The 16,819-nt window shown below is 43.5% G+C and overlaps 1 protein-coding gene and 1 pseudogene across 6 annotated transcripts in view; one reads left to right on the plus strand and one right to left on the minus strand.

Moving 5' to 3' along the window:
- LOC147424654 (villin-4-like) overlaps positions 1–16,819 on the minus strand; it is a 60,566-nt gene that overhangs the window by 22,959 nt on the left and 20,788 nt on the right. For all 6 annotated transcript variants that reach the window (XR_015186473.1, XM_086500499.1, XM_086500498.1 and 3 more), the window contains exons 3-12: positions 13,698–13,797; positions 13,434–13,502; positions 13,124–13,357; positions 12,451–12,628; positions 12,236–12,368; positions 4,447–4,609; positions 4,197–4,347; positions 4,003–4,100; positions 3,767–3,922; positions 3,615–3,680 (exon numbers count right to left, since the gene is read on the minus strand). Coding sequence is in view for 5 of the 6 variants with exons in the window: in XM_086500499.1 (XP_086356625.1) it covers positions 3,615–3,680; positions 3,767–3,922; positions 4,003–4,100; positions 4,197–4,347; positions 4,447–4,609; positions 12,236–12,368; positions 12,451–12,628; positions 13,124–13,357; positions 13,434–13,502; positions 13,698–13,797 (1,348 nt within the window). In the remaining variant the exon portion in view is untranslated. The remainder of the gene's footprint in view (positions 1–3,614; positions 3,681–3,766; positions 3,923–4,002; positions 4,101–4,196; positions 4,348–4,446; positions 4,610–12,235; positions 12,369–12,450; positions 12,629–13,123; positions 13,358–13,433; positions 13,503–13,697; positions 13,798–16,819) is intronic.
- On the plus strand, positions 13,817–15,563 carry LOC147424655 (uncharacterized; annotated as a pseudogene).

Here is a 16,819-nt window from a genome sequence, read left to right on the forward strand (position 1 = left end):
GCATTGACGGAGACTACAACAGAGGATTCGAGCCATACTGTATCGACATCCAGACTGCAAATGAGGATAACTTCAGTCTCATAGGTCATTTTGGCCTCTTGAAGAAGTTATCATTTCATCTCTCTCTCTTCTTCTTGGGTGTGTGGGTGGGTGGGTGTGTGTGTGTGCGCTAATACAAAAAGAGGAAAATAGTATAACCTTTCTATCACCCAAGTGTGGTAGATTGGTTATGCCATTTCCCTCTTGAATAACAGGTCTTGAGTTCAACTCCTCGTCGGCTAGATCTTTCAAGTCCCTTGGGATAGTTTCCTACAACTTTAAAACTCTCTTCTTCTGGGTGTGTGTGTGCGCTAATAAAAAAAGAGGAAAATGGTATAACCTTTCTATCACCCAAGTGTGGTAGATTGGTTATGCTATTTCCCTCTTGAATAACAGGTCTTGAGTTCAACTCCTCGTCAGTTAGATCTTTAAGGTCTCTTGGGATAGTTTCCTACGACGTTAAAACTCTCTTCTTCTCGGGTGTGTGGGTGCGTGGGTGTGTGTGTGCTAATAAAAAAAGAAGAAAATGGTATAACCTTTCTATCACCCAAGTATGGTAGAATTAGTTATGCCATTTCCCTCTTGAATATCAGGTCTTGAGTTCAACTCCTCGTCGGCTAGATCTTTAAGGTCTCTTGAGATAGTTTCCTGCAACGTTAAAACTCTCTTCTTCTTCTTCTTCTTCTTCTTCTCTCTCTCTCTCTCTCTCTCTCTCTCTCTCTCTCTCTCTCTCTCTCTCTCTCTCTCTCTCTCTCTCTCTCTCTCTCTCTCTCTCTCTCTCACACACACACACACACACACACAAAATACAAAAGAGGGCTTGACCCTTAAGTGAAAATACATGAAAGCCACAGGCATCACAAGAGACCCGTAGGCATTCCAGTTAAAGTGGTAGTGAAAAAAACTCTAGGATATAATATGTGAACAAACCGTATTGGAAATCCACGAGGGATGCAGAGATACAACATAGGAATATACAATATAAGAGCTGAATGGAAAGCAGAGTAAAGGAAGAAGGTAAAGGAGCACTATTGTAGAAACGGGCCACCTAACAATTGCATGCGAGGTTGAAACCTCCACTAAAGAGTCCCAATGAGGTAAAAGGGAGCTTGAGTAATGAGGCATGTGTGTGATGGGTTAGATATCAAAATCCAACTCTAAAGCCAATCCACCAAACTGAGAGTATCCAAAGACCAATTTGTTTCAAAACCTAAGAGAGAGTCTTTAACTTGCATCAACGAAGGCATGGAGGAGGGAGAGGATGAAGATTCCCACAACCACCCACAAGACCCATCCCACTTGCCCTTCTTGTTGCAAAACTTCCCCACAAACAAGAGCAAGGTGGTTCTCGTCCGTCTAACAGAACGTCTCGTTCCGATCAATCTATCCCGTACCGTTCTGTACGACTAGTACTTTCCGTTTGGTAGTTTTTTTGACGACTGTTTCTAGCCATTGGCCCTTTTGATTGTTGATCATTGAGCTTTGGATGCTCCCCCTTCCACATGAAGCCCATGTGACGTTGGATGCCACTTCTCTCATGCTCTAGCCTCTTCCTATTTAAGCAAGGCCTCTCCATCTTGTTCTCCAACACTTACAAGCTCTCAATTCGACGATTCTCTACTTATCATTTTGGTTTATGTGATGCTCATTCTCTTGACTTTTTACATTGTAGTATTGTAATTTGTACAAATGTCGAGTTTCTTTAAGAGTAAAGTTTAAACCCAAGAGCATGCCTTAGGCATGAGATTTAGTTGTTTTCTAATTTTGAACGTACATGACATCATCGTACATCTCAATTTTTTTTAGTTCGTTTAGTAGCGCGCATCTTCGTACGTGTACAAAACATATGGGACCGTACGAGACCACCCTGAGTTACAGGAGAAAGACATGAACCAAAAACCAAGAGGAAACATGACAAGAAAAACAAAAAGGAACGAAAACATTAGCAAAAAACACACCCACAACTCAAAAACAAGGGAAATCGAGAAAAACAAGGCAGCCAAAACCAAACAAAAACAAGAAAACACAAACCAAAGCCCATGGCCAAAGAAAACAGGAAATCAAAGGAAAAGAAAAACAGATAGAGACAAAAGGCGCGCACAGGATTTACCAAGAGACAAAAAGAGGAGAAGAGGAAGAGCCGGGGGGGGGGGGGGACGACTGGCAAGTCACCGGACAAGGAGGTAAACCAAAACTGACAAAAACAACAAACTTTAAATGAAGAGGACCCAAGAGGCAAGACCGTGGAGCGGCCCCACTCAAAGGGGCCCCTAAACTATAAACCCTTGTGGTACTTTAATATTGCTCAATTTGATCATTACAACTGTAAGTATGAACCCACTGGTAATCTGTAAGTGCTCTGGCTCACCCCTTGCCACATATTTATAAGCACTTGGCTCTCAAAGTAAGATTTCTCTACAATGTGCTCAAAAGCACGAAAAATCATCTGTTTTCACATACTGGTCACCCAAAAGTTCTCGAAAGTCAACTGCTTTCAATAACTCATCGCCCCCAAAAGCTCCCAGCATGAAAATGTGGCAAGCAGCTGACATGGCAAGGTACCACCATAGAAGCAGCCGAGGATGTAACCGAAGGAGCAGCACATGTAGCTAATGAGGTTACAAATCGAAGGACCAACCTCTAAGCCTGGGCACCTGTAAAGGTGCCACAAGACACGGGCTGACTGTACACAAATTGCTGACCTCACGCACCTATGTTGGAGACAGCTTCTGGAGCGCCAGTGATTAAAGCGGTTCATTTTTTGGAGCTTCATTAAAAAAAAAAAAAAAAAAAATGCTTTAGCCCAAGTGCCTACAAATAAGTGGGCAGGGACCCAGTTGTAAAATGGTTTTGGTGGATGGTCTCACAAGAGAACAGCTGTAACTTGACAGTTGGTAATTAACAAAGACATACCACAAAGGGCGCGGCGCTCAACTTGAGTACCACATTCTCTGAAGAGGAACTGCACCTTTTCCGTGTTATCTACATATTGCAAGTGTGATTTATTCTGTTCGATATTACAAGGGTATCAGATAGTCAACTGTTTGCAGTTCCAGCAATCGAACCAGTCCTTCTTATAGCCTTTCAAATGGACGCATGGAATTGGAAGAAACAAGATTTCTAATCAATGAATTACCCAACATCCTTGAGGCACTTTACCACATTTGGAGAAATTTCAACAGTTTCTGAGCTATATGATTCTCCCAGGTGTGCAACCAGTGGTACCACCTAATCCTTACGCCGGTTTGGGAGCTTCTATAACGATTCCCAGGTCATTCGAGTACTTAAAACTGGAATAGAAAGACAAGAACCGAGTAGAAAAGATAACTCTTTGAACGTGTAGACGAGACGGAAGAGGTAGAGTTCCTCTTTAAAGACAGTTGGTCCTCATATCGAGCACCCATTCCGGTATTTCTTTATTAATTATCAAGAGAGGTCTCTATCAGTTCTCATAAGGTAACAAACCTTCAAGAGCAATCATACAGATAGTAAGAAAACAATCTGATTAGTTTACTTGGACAATTCAAAATGACTAGTAGTTTATCAGCCTTGTATAACAGATCGAAAGTTATGACCTCCACTGCCCCTTTTAATGAGCTCGTCAATTCAGTCACAAACTCTGCTGTTGCTGAGCGAGTTTCCTAAAAACAATAAACCAAAATACTGGTAAATGCCTGCAAAAAGTTCAGAACTTGTCGACTGCTCTTATAAAATGCCCGAGAGTTACCAAAGTGGTTTCATGACCTGCCCAAGAATAAACGATGTAGTCATCTCTTCGCTCTCCTGGAAATGTGTGTAGGACAATATAGCAATTGCTGTTAAAAAATTTTCCATGGTTACTTGCAGGTACAGAGAACTTGGCGCTGCCATTCACACACCAAACCTGCACCATTTTCTCGAAGTGATATAAGTTAAATGATCACTGCTTGCACATGTACAGAGGAAAACATCATCTCACTGAACCTGAAGCTTCCCGGTGCTGTTTATTATTGATGAACTTTCCTTAGCAGGTGCAGCTTTCAGCAGTCCTTTAACGTTAAATCCTTTATGTTTCAGGAGCACTGGAAAGCAAGTGCCGTAAAAAAATAATGAAAAAAGGCATGGCTACTTCCAAATCAAGAACTTATTTTTTTACTTTTCAAGCTTTGACACCCCACCTGCAACTTTTCCTCTTCCATTTTCAGAAATGGGCACTGGAGTATTGATTGGCCAAGACTCGAACTTTACTTTGAATTCATGTGGCTCAAAACCTTCAATGGTGCATGTAACATGAATTTCAGCAGAATTCTCATGCAGCCCAATCAGTTTCTGCCATGGAAATAATAATACAATCAAACAAGCCTAATCAGATGGAGTGATTCTAGAAACAAATACAATAGAGAAAAAAAAAACAGTAAAAACTGTCACCTCTGTCGCCAGTGCAGTGGCCCGTCTTTCCTCGAGAGAAGTATCACGGCCCACCCATGTGAATAATTCTGTTCCACAGTCTAGCATGTAGCACTTGTTTGTACTCAATAGCTCCCTTCTTATATTAGATTCTTGAACCTTAAGCGTCTGACCTTCAAGAAGACTTCATCAGAATTACCAACTCAGAAACATAACCATGGAAATCCTAAATTAATCTCTACACCTATTAACAAACAGTTTTGATCTTGTTTTGCAACCGAGATGTTTTCATAACAAAAACTTCTTCATCTTATCTGACAAAAATAATAATTCAATTGACAAGAATTTGTTTGTGGTAGAGGAGTGTTCCTCCAGTCAAGTAAAGAGGTGTGATGCCTAGTATCGTAGAATAAGTGGCCCAAGCTTCCATTTTAGTATTTGAAAGACACCGGGTGAAAAAAATGCATTGATGTGCAGCTATCTATCCCTCTCTAAGTACAATCCTCTACGACCACAACTGCGCTCAGCCCGCATTCCCCCACTTGGTCCCCCGCCCCACCAACTGCAGCTTGTTGAGTCCCCCCCTCTGCCTCTGGGTACACTACAATCGACGATTCACAATCCACATGGTATTGGACTGCTCGGTCTTTTACTTCATGAAGATTCTACTGCCATTGCCCCTAGATGCTGATGCTTCACCATTGGTTGTTTGGTCTTAGCGGCTTGGGACCAAACGAGTTAGGCACTAGCTACATCTGTGCCATTGTGGTGCTTCAGTTTCCAATTTTATTTTGTTAAGATGGAGATCCATGTTGCTACATGGAATGTCCATGGTTTACATCACACAAGTAGCAGTGACTTTCAGAAGCTTATTTTGAGGCTAGATCTCCAGCTCTTCTTAATCATACCAGCCATTGTGGCAAGGTACTTCTTGGTGCATTATTTATGTTTAGGGAGCCTGTTGATATCGCAATGGGGTGTACGCATATCTGTGGGATCTAGGTGGCTGCCTCGTGCCATGACCATGACCATGGCTCCATATAGCTATATGGCTTTCTTTGCAATTTGGGGTGACACTAGTTGAGAGTATGTGGGTTTATGCACCTACCGATGCACGTGTACGCCCCACGTTTTGGCAGCAGCTTTCCATCCACACTATGAAGATGTCAAAGATGCAACGGAGAAGGTGAATAGGATGACGATGAAGTCTGCAAATGCGAGCACAACTCCTCTCGGTCCCGGACAGCCACCAAATTTCGATATACCGAGTCAAAACTCCTCTGAATCGGCCTCTGAATGTGGACAGCCCTACTTCTTGCCACACACAACATGGTCTTCGATCTCACCAAAATCCGGGTCTGTAGCATAATACTACCGCATCTCATCAAAGTCCCGATGATGATTCGCTCTAACAATGGCTATCTGTGTTGCGAGACAAGGCGTCTACACCACATTATTCTTTCCCTTCAAATACACTTTCTGGCAAAGAAACTGAGGCACGATGTTTCCGCATCTCATTTCCTGTTCTAACAACTTTGTCTGGAACAAGAAGTACTTCAAACTCTGATGCTCCGTGTACACTCTAAAATCTACACCAAGCAAGTAATGCTTCCACTGAATCAAAGCATGTATCACCGCTAAGGGTTCCTTTTCATGTGAGAGTCGCTCTGTCACGAGACGGGCACCACGTGCCAACGGAAAAGAGCGGACTAGTACTCCAATCCCTGCACATTCACACTGAAGCATGCCAAAGAATTTTATGAGCCCTCTGCACATATTTAACTGCCCTTGGCCGTGAAAAGTAGTTAAACTCAAAAGCAATTGGTCCCAAGAGCACTAGCGTAAAAAGCTGCCAGCGAGTTTTGCGGAAATCCGTACAACTGCCACGTCCGCATATCAGTGTGAATCGCGGACGTCCGTACAACTGCCACATCAACAGTTTTTACGCTTTGTGTGTGTGAGTGTGTGTTGGCCCCGCTTTAATTTTTAATGCCTTTAGGTCACTTAGGCCCCATCGGACAAGGTCCCATAAGTTGGTGAAAACTCTTTTTTAAAAGAGGCAACTCCGCAAGACTTTGCAAGTTGGTAACACTTCTTCTACTGCTTCTGCTTTTTCACTTAGGGTTTAAGCCCCTCGGCCGGGATCTGAAGGTTGGCTCGTTCTTCAGTGACTTGACACGCCAGCGGTTTGCGACATCCCCCCTTCTTTAAAGAAAGTAATCGTCCGCGATTACAACATATGTGCAAAACAACTCAAGCTAGCTCAAAAATTTCTGAGCGACAATCAGTTTTCTCATTTCAAATTGGAGCTCTTAATTTCTTGGGTCGTTGGCTTCCCCGAAGAATCTCATCCAATAAGGAGTCTCATGCCAGATCAAAACTCTTGATATCCTTGGTTGTTGACTTCCCAAAAATACCTCATCCAATAAGGAATATTCAGTGGGTGGCACATTACAACACAACACAAATGCTCATATGCATGTTACAAGACATAGAAACATAAAGTCGTCGATGAACACTCCCCCCGCAAATAACCATCTTGGTCCAGGCCATGAGTGTTCAACGACTCCCTCATCACTCCTCCCGCATATAACCTAAAAAGGTCCGAGCCATGAGATAAAGAGCCCTCCTACAACCAAACGCCCCCTAGACCGCAGCCTGCGTCGTTTGGAGGTGCTGAGAGTAACCACTACTTAGACTTCTTAATACCCCCCCCCCCCCCCCCTAAATTAACCACAAGGGTCTGGGCCATGAGTAACAACAACAAGCATTCTCAAACATCATTTCTCAGTACTCCACCCGGGAGTAAAATTACCAATCACTGAAACCAGTATTAAAACCAAAGTCAGACAATTCAAATCGGCACCAAGACAGGTTTAAAACAAAGGTGTCCGCTTTTGCAAAAAATAACCAATTCCATGTTGAGAGAATATCTGCCTCAAAAGAGAGTGTAAGCCTAAAGGGTGTAAACAATCCAACCAAGTCCTTAGCGCTTTGCCCTGCATCAAGAGTGCAAACTACCACTGCTAAGATTCCCCCTTAAGTAAAGATGAGGCTTTCCTAATCTTGGAAGCTTTTGTGAAGTTGCCTCCTTAAAAGGCTGCATCACAGTGTTGTATGAAAGCTAAGTGTAGAACATCACACTTTGACCACCCTCCTTGTAATCCTTTGTGCTCAAAAAGGCGCAATCTAATCACAAGGGTACCAAGTATGGTGTCCTCGCGTTGTCCCTCCAGAGGTAGTGAGCTCGTGACAAACGCATTGCCAAGAGATTTCCAAGGTGCTTGGGAGTGTCTTTCCTCTTGAGCAAGTGATGGGTGTACTCTGTGTCTTCGCCACAAACCAATCGAGGCTCACTTCTTGAGGAAAAAGTGATTTGGTCCCGACAACGAAACCATGAAACCATCCCGTAGAGCGGTACCTGAACACTTTCACCTATCTCTCACCAAGCTGTCCAAACCTGTCCATGGCTGTAACTGCAGGTTTTTGACCCAATTTCGCCAACATAACGGAGCAAAATCCTCTGTAGGTCAAAATTACACGTCAAGGACACTTTTCCTTGCGCTTAAGAAGCTTTCTAGTGAGCTGCAGGTCAATGTCAACGTGCTGTAATTCCCTGTTTTAACATTGTCAAGTGCCCAAAGCCCAGTTTAAGCATCCCAGGGCTTTCCCGAGGCTCCCCTACATTGTCCTGCAGTTTAGGTGCGAAACCCTAAAGCTCAAGAAAAACACAGCAGGCTTGTTTGGGCGGAGCGAGCACGCTTTCAAACGGACGAGTTTCCACGCAAGAAAACTCTCCGTTTTCGCAATCCTTCGTGATGGAATTGTGCATACCTGTGGGGGATTAGCAATTAGCTAATCTAGTTCCTTTTAAAAGGCTCTTGCCTTGGCAAACACGCATAAACCCTCAAAATTGTACTTTGTCAACTAAGTAGCCCATCGAGTGGGGCATTACCATATGTGCCAAAGGGGAGAGAGAGATGCGTGAGAGCAAATCGTCGCGCTACATAGAGCAAGGGAGAAGGCAAGCTTTCCATTAAAGTTGTGATCACCTGCACCCACTACTCACACACACACACACACACTGTAGTCACTATGAGTTGCAAAATCAGCCCCTCTCTCAAATCGGGCGTCCCCTCGAGCTGATGGATCTGGCAAATTGTTGCAGAGCCGCCATGTGTCCAGTTTGCCTCTTTAGAGTTAATTCCTAGTACCCACAGACTTATAAGTGTAGTGAGGGGGGGCTAAATGACTTTGAGCTGAGCCTACACACCCTTTTACTGCTCAGATTCCAGTGCCGCTCGGCTTGACCGACTCGTGGCAATAAGGCCTTCCTGTCTGCGGGTGAAATTCTCGGCCATCAGCCATTTCACACTGGCCACACAATGTCCGGCCATTTTCAACTTCAAAAAGAGGGTCCCAAAAATTAAATAAGAATCATTGGAAAGAAACCAACAACTAAGGTAAGCAGTTGCCATGTCCTTGTGACAGTAATTAGCAGTTGCCACGTCCTTGTGACAGCGACACCCATGCACTTGTTGCCAGCCAAATCCCGACCGAGGGGCCTAAACCCTAAGTGAAGAAGCAGAAGCAGCAGAAGAAGCTTTACCAACTTGCAAAGTCTTGTCAGTGGCGAATTTTTAAAGAAGAGTTTCCACCAACTTATGAGACCCCATCCGATGGGACCGAAGTGACCTAAAGACATTAAAAATTAAAGCGAGGCCAACACACTCACGCACACAAAGCGTGAAAACTGTTGACATGGCAGTGCAACTCTTGGCACTAGTGCTTTTGAGACCGGTTGCTTTTGAGTTTGATTGCTTTTCATGTAACTGCTTTCAAGGCCAAGGGCCTTTGAAATGTGCAGAGGGCTCATTCTCTGGCATGCTTCAGTGTGAAGGTGCATGGACTGGAGTACCGGCATTGTAACTCAGTTGAAGCAATATAAAGAAATACCGAAAGGGGCCAAGGTTTGCGGCCAATACTCTCTAGGGTGGAATTCCGCCACTCCGTGTCGTGTGTGCTCTCCCTCTCTCTTCAGTTCAGTCGTTATTGACGTGCTAAAAGTTTGTTCAGTCTGTTCTTTTCCGTTGGCACGTGGTGCCCGTCTCGTGACAGTGGTATCAGAGCTTCAGGCGTGTGCTTTTCCAAAAGTATACCGGTCCCACCAAAGAGCAGACAGAGCAAACATTCGATTCCAAAGTTTATACGATATTTTATTTGAAGAATCTTCGTGCTTAAGCAATGATGATTAAGGCGTGCGAAACACTCCAAAACAGCGGGCGGGGGCCCAAAAATTAGGTTACAAAAGTATATTAATTAAATTTGAAGAAGGAATACCGCAATGCTCAATTGCTTTGAGAGAGAAGAGGGATGGTCAATAGGGAGGTGAAGGGTGAAGGGCTGAACCCAAACGCGTTTCGCTGCTAAGAGGAGTTCATGAGTGGAAGTAACAAAGGGGGAGTTTGAGAAAAGGGAATGGGAGGATGGTTTAAATAGGATGTTGGTTATGGGGAGTTATCATAAGGGTAAAGAATTTTTTAATGAAAGGAGGGTAGGTAGAGTTTTAAAAGGGTAGGGGGACTCGGGAGGCAAAAAGAGAGGGAGGAAGGTTTTTTTTAACGGAAAGCGAGGGGGGGGGGGGCTTTGAATCTATGCTTTACTTACAACATAGAGGGGCCAACTCAACAGGGGGTGTTAGAGCAACGATCTTTTCCATAAAAGGGGGGAGGAGGGAGGCGAGGATCTAGTTTAATGAAGGGGTTTAGGAAAAGGTTAAAATAGGGGCTGTTGTGAATGCTTCAAGGTATCTAGAGAGAAGGTTAGGAGGGAAAGAAATTTCATCCGTATTATCTGCAAACAATCAAAGAAAGGATTAACAAAACAAAAGAATCATTAGGGTGGGTGGTGCAGTGTAAGCAAGTTATGGCCATTGGTCCAACAAATGGTAGGTATAGGAGTGTGGCAAGGTGGGGAAAAATTTTCGCAAGCACGTGCAATAGGTTTTGTAATAAGGACGGAGGGATCAAGTTTTCTAGTTTCAGGGGAGAATGGGATTTTGATGACAACGGGAAATACCTAGGATAACCCTTTGCTCTAAGCCTACTAAAAAAGAGGCTTCGAATTTCAAGGTATCCCTCTAATGAGCTTTCTCTAAGTATGTATCTCCTAAGTTCCGCTCTAATAAAGGCTGCTTTTTGAGAGGTGGGTTGCCAAGATATCCGCGGCAAGTAGCTATATGCATTACAAGGTTTTTGGAAGCATTTGGAGTTTTCAAAATTATGATTTTTAAATTGGGACCCCTTGAAGAATTTAATGTCTAGTATGGAAATGGATGCTAGTGATGGAGGGTACAACTGTGATGTGTTCCTATAGTGGCTCTCATAGGATTTAAGAGCTAAGTATAGTGAAGCTTTTAAACCATTCCAAACCCCGAATGCATCATCGATGTATCTTTTGTAGTATAACAGACTAGGGTTGGTGGTAAGAGGGGAAAGCTTCTCTAGATAGCAAAGAATGAGGCAAGAGTAGACCACTACAAAGTTAGAGCCCATTGCGGTGCCCTTAACTTGCTTCGAAGTGGTGTCTTGGAAAGAAATATAGTGGTGAGAGAGGATGAGGGAAGACAGGATGAAACTAGCTTTTGGAGGGTCCACATGGTCTATAATGGAGACTCTAAGCGCTTTCAAACCCTCATCTATAGGAATGCTGGGGTAAAGTGAGTTGACATCAAAGGTGAAAAGGTAAACATTGGTCGGGAGTTTCAAGGTGTAGAGGTCCTTTACCAAGGTTTGGGAGTCCGTGAGATGCTGCTTATGTAAGAGAAGGATAGGGTAAAGTTCCTTGTGAAGCCACATGAATGCTTTCTCAAATAAGTGGCCACTCCACCCTTACTTCATCGTGCATCGGGCGCGCTCTCGTCTTCACCGCTCTGTCTTACAGGGCATAAGTCAAAAAGAACCCAAGACATGGCATCATGGATTCAGCAGAATACGCCCGTGGCCAACATCTCCTGCATTAAACCTCTTACAAATGGTGTGTCAACAACATAACTCGACATGCATGAAGCTGTCTATTTGATCTCATGCACTGAGACTTTAGGTAAAACAAGGTTTGATATGAGCTCCTCATGTGAGCTCCTCCTCCCAAAAGTCATGCATAATTTCATAAAAATAGCTGCAAGCATTGATAATTTAGTTCATGGAAGGAGAATCTGGAAAGAAATTTTCTTTCTTTTTTACAGAATCCTCTTGTAGCTATGCATTATGCAGGCCTAGAACTTCTACTTTTTCAGAATATGATAAATACCATTGATCATGGGTCTTGTACACAAGTATAGCCTTTTCTGTGCCAAAAACACTGGTCAGGGCTCCCTCATAATCGCCATTTATCCAGACACAAACTTACCTACATTGAGCTTTGGAGGTCATAATTAAGTATTTACACAGCAATAAGTGCATTTAACAAATTCCCTGAAGGCTAACATTCTAATGCTTGGGCAAAGAGGCAAAGACATCAATTTGAATGCAGACATGTGCTACTATTGTGAACCTATCTGTCAACTAATGTCGGAAGTATTGGAAAAACCAATTGACACCTCTCATAAACTGTGCATTACCATCCTATACAGAGACTCCCAAGAGCTTTTACTCTACAAAATAACAAAACCATATTTTGAAGAAAAAACAAACAAAAAAATGACCGAGCAGAAGGAATTTTTAAAGAGGCAAAAGGCAGAAAACTTATATAAAATGTAGGCAGCATGTGCTTAAATCAAAAACCTAAAATGTGAGGTCAGAGGTTACATTACCATAGCAAGGATGCTTGAGTAGATTTACTTTTACTGCCAAGATCACGATCAGATTTTCTCCCAAGAGGAGCAAATCCACCAAAAAGACCCCAAAATTCACCACTATCGGCATCAGCAACAAATTTACCATCCTCTGTCAAACATTCTCTACACAATTGGTCGATAAACAATTTGACAATTGAATACCTAGGTAAATTGCAAGACCAATTACTTACCAATAACTGCTACACTGCAATCTTTCTTATGGAAATTTTCCTTCAAATATTGGACAACATCCAAAGCCTTCGCTCGGTGATAAATATCAGTGTTTGCTCCATTAAACTGAAAGATCTTAGACTCGGTATCCAATATAAAAACATCTTCATGGCTAAGGGATGCTCTGGTGAAGGGTACCTGGGGGCCACGACATGTTAAGCATTTTAAGTTATCAGAAAAATTGACTATGAATATACTGTGACTGTGTGTGTGTGCGTGTGCGTGTGCGCAGTGTTTGGGAAAAATCATTTTCACAAACATACAAAAATCCCTCCAAGACAAATCTGAACCGGAAATTTTACAATACTAGCCAGTATTTTTGCAAAATTACACTATTTTCCATGTATCTTAAGCGAAATTTTCTCCTTTTTGCCCTCCCCTCAACCGGCTACTTTGATTTTGCAACGGCTCAAGGCTTAGCTGAGGCACACTTTTCTCGAACACTGCGTGCGCGTGTGCGTGCGTGCATGTGTGCGTGTGCGTGTGCGTGTGCGTGCGTGTGCATGTGTGTGTGTGTGTGTGTGTGTGTGTGTGTGTGTGTGTGTGTGTGTTACATACACACACACACACACACACACACACACATATATATGACTAATTAAATTTATCACAGTACAGAAACTTGAAGCATACCTCTTTCACATGAGCCACATGCCTCCCATTGCACTTGAACAAACGAATTTGATTGTGTCCTTCATCTCCTTTGTTAACATGTGGATGCCTTTCATCAAGGGGCATAAAACAAGGCTTAAAATAAGAAAGAAATTTGTCAGTCTCGAGGCCTTCTGCCTCCCTGTAAACCACTGCCCGTCCTCCAAGAGCTGCATCCAAATCTATGGCCTTGATAGCTGCTCCAACTACATCATCCTAGCATGAACAATAAACACTATCATATTGCTCAAGTATGATATTGTTGTATGAAAGAAAAGGTGGTAGAACTCACCTTCGAGGCATGTTTCCCTAACCAGTAGAAGATCTCATGGTGAAGAACGCCGCTTTTTAAGGCCCGAGTCTGCAAACAACAAGTTTGAGAATGATCCCACACCAAATCATCTACATTTTCAAGACAAATCTCCACAAAGTCACAATACTGGCAGCATTTGCTCATTCTAAACACGGATAGAAAATAACCGTCGTGAAAGGATTTATAACTATTATTTGTTGCTTTGTGGCTTTCAACAAAAGGTAACCTTGCAAAATGACTCACTTGCAATATGATATAACAATGTCTAGAGCTAATCTTCTTGTGCTCTGACTTAGGGATGGCCACTGAACGAGACTGATCTATGCGCCATATATCTGTACCCCTGAGTCAAATCACAAAACCTCATCTTCAGCCTTGAGCCTTGAAACTGCTCTCTCTCTCTCTCTCTCTCTCTCTCTCTCTCTCTCTCTCTCTCTCTCTCTCTCTCTCTCTCTCTCTCTCTCTCACACACACACACACACACACACACATCGCGCAAGATGATGGCTTCACCACACAACAAAACACCCCCAAGACGTTGAAGGCGACTTCATGCTCACACACAAACGGCTCACAAAGATGGAAAAAGAGATGAAGGAGTGGAAAGCGGAGATAGAAGGTTGGAGGGAGGAAAAGGCACGTTTCCTCCAAAGCAGGCTAGCAAAGAGGAACAATGGAAATCAGAGGAGGAGGACATGCGGGCTGAGATCAAGGCGCTCAAAGGGGAGATATCAACCCTTAGAAAAGAGTTGGCTGAAGTTAAGACAAGAGGGGAACTCGAAGAAGGAGTCAAAGTCATCAAGGAGCAAGTGCAGGCAATCATAGAGGATGAGAAGCAACATGAAGCAAAGACGTCGGTGGAGGTGATCACCAAGACGCAGAAGAAGATGGATGAAGCGGAGAAGTGGATAGAGGTCGCCAAGAGAGGAACAGGGAAGGAGGAATCAACACCCACACCAACCATCATCAATATGACACTAGAGGAGGAGCAACGAAGACGCTCACGTGTTGTACATGTGACATTACCGGTCTAAAAGATTGAGATAAAGTCGAGGAAGAAGTAAGGGAGCTCATAGAGTTGATGGGAATAGATAAACCAACGCACACAAAGGCATGGAGAGTAGGTAAAAGAAGTGGAGGTGTTGGAGAGACGTTGAAGGAACGTGCTCTCATTTTGCGCTTTCCCACTATTGAGGCAAAGAAAGAGTTTTTGAAGAAAAGGCCCACATGAAAGAAGACCGGCATCTTCCTTGGTGATGATCTCACTCTATCACAGCTTGCCCACATGCAGGAAGTTATGCCAGAGATTAGGGCGGCAAGGGAAAAAGGAAAGATAGCCTTCTATAGAGAAGGGAAGGTGGTCATTATGGAGCGACGCTCCACATGACAGTTGGAGACTGCAATGTGGAACTGCAATGGGTCTCTCAAGCTTGATGTGGGTGCCTTTGAGGATAGCTTTAGAGACAGAGATATTGTGTTCTATTCAATGACTCACCAGGCCCCAAGTCAGATGATGCCACATGTGATTGGATACAGATGGGAGACGACTCATCGTGTAGATGTGAGATCTGAACATGGGAGTAGAGGATCAGGGGTCCGGGGAGGGATAAACGGTTCTTTTCAGGGAAGATTTACGATCGCTTGTACATATGGTTCGGAGAGACGATCTTGCAAGGTATATGTGGGTGAGATTGAAAGCTGACAAGCAGATTTCTCTATATTGCCATAAATTACTTTGCTCCAAGTACATCAACCTATGCGTCACCTAAAGGAGAGTCTCCTTTCTTTGTGCTTGATGATGACATATGGGAGTTCTCTAGGGATGGGGACATCATTCTCCTGGCCGACTTCAATGCCCGTAAGGGCAACAATCAAACAATCTTCTATGATACCTCGGAGGAAATGTTGAGAGAGCAGGACATCATAGACATGGGGCTAGACAGACACTCACAGGATACGGAATGATAGAGTATGGGAGATACTTGCTAGATGTGGGCTAGCCATACTTAATGGCTTACAGAGATTCCCAGCAGCCTCCGAGTTTACTTGCTTCCCACATCGTCACGGGGCTAGCACAGTGGATTATATTATGGCCACGCCAAGGTTTCTTTCCTATATTCAGGACATCACAGTGGGGCCTCAGCCCATTGGGGTAGCAGTGGACCATGCCCTTTTGACACTAGACATCTCCTACCAATTCACCACAACTCAGAGGACACAAGCAGGAGATCCTACAAGATATACTTTCACTTCGAAGACGGACTCTATTTACATGGATGGGATTTATAGACGCCTATGCACAGAGGATCCAAGACAACCTTTGGAGGAGCTCACCCATATTCTAATAGAGACTCTACGGGATACGGCTAGGCCATATACACAACCCAAGCAGAAACGTTGTTCTGGGACTATGTCCTAGAACAGTTGGTATGATGAGAAATGCAGAGATTTGAGAGCCCAACTACAAAGAGAGGTTTCTCTGGGAGTCATCACTCATAGGCAGTCGCACATTGCCTTCCGACGTTTAGAAAGTCAAAAGAAGGACCTTTCTAGCTAGCCTCTAGCAAGAGTTATACCAGCTATTTTTGCGTCAGGATTCGGCCGAGGCTTGGCGGCTTTTTCATGAATCCTCTCCCGCTTTAGCTATTCCTTCTCCGGAGATGTGGGGCAGCATCCTATATACAATGTCAGGGCAACCACCTCTACTAGATCCACCAGAGCCATGCCCACATGCATGTCTTCTTCACAACGGAAATGATAAGGAAAGCCATTGACAGAATGAAGCATGGGAGAGCTTATGATCATGAGGGATTAGTGGCCGAGCATTTTATTCATGCCAGAGATATGTTTGCACAGCTTCCAGCTATGATGTTCAACCGTGCTATGTGTGAGGACTATAAGGTATGGACTTTGTTCTAGAGTCATTAGAGTGTGAGTGAATGAGAGAAGAGTGGAATTACCCCACATGTAATGGTGAAAGGCTATAGAGCTACTTAAAGCTCCTTTCATGAATAAACAAATTCATTCCAAGTTTGCATCACATGTCTCTTGTTTATGGTGAGCTTGTGATGGGTTAGCAAACTACTCAAGATCGTGTTTATGAGTCCAAGCTAATCTATCTTGGAACCTAATTCACTTCGGTGACCTAACTTACACACACCCACTTGAGTGCACGATGTTTGTCTTCCATCCACCCTAGCTAGCACGATCCCATTCCCATCAAGTCATATCAGAGCCATGGTGTGCTAGCTAGGTTTATTGCTATGCTTTTGTGTGTTAGTGTAATTAGCATTTCCACTAGATTTCTCTACTCTCTAATCAATTCATGATTAAGTCATTGGTAGTAATTAGCATCTCTTAACCTT

This window comes from Adiantum capillus-veneris, chromosome 25, assembly GCF_014529385.1.
Source record: "Adiantum capillus-veneris isolate H3 chromosome 25, ASM1452938v2, whole genome shotgun sequence".
NCBI classification, from domain to species: Eukaryota; Viridiplantae; Streptophyta; class Polypodiopsida; order Polypodiales; family Pteridaceae; genus Adiantum; species Adiantum capillus-veneris.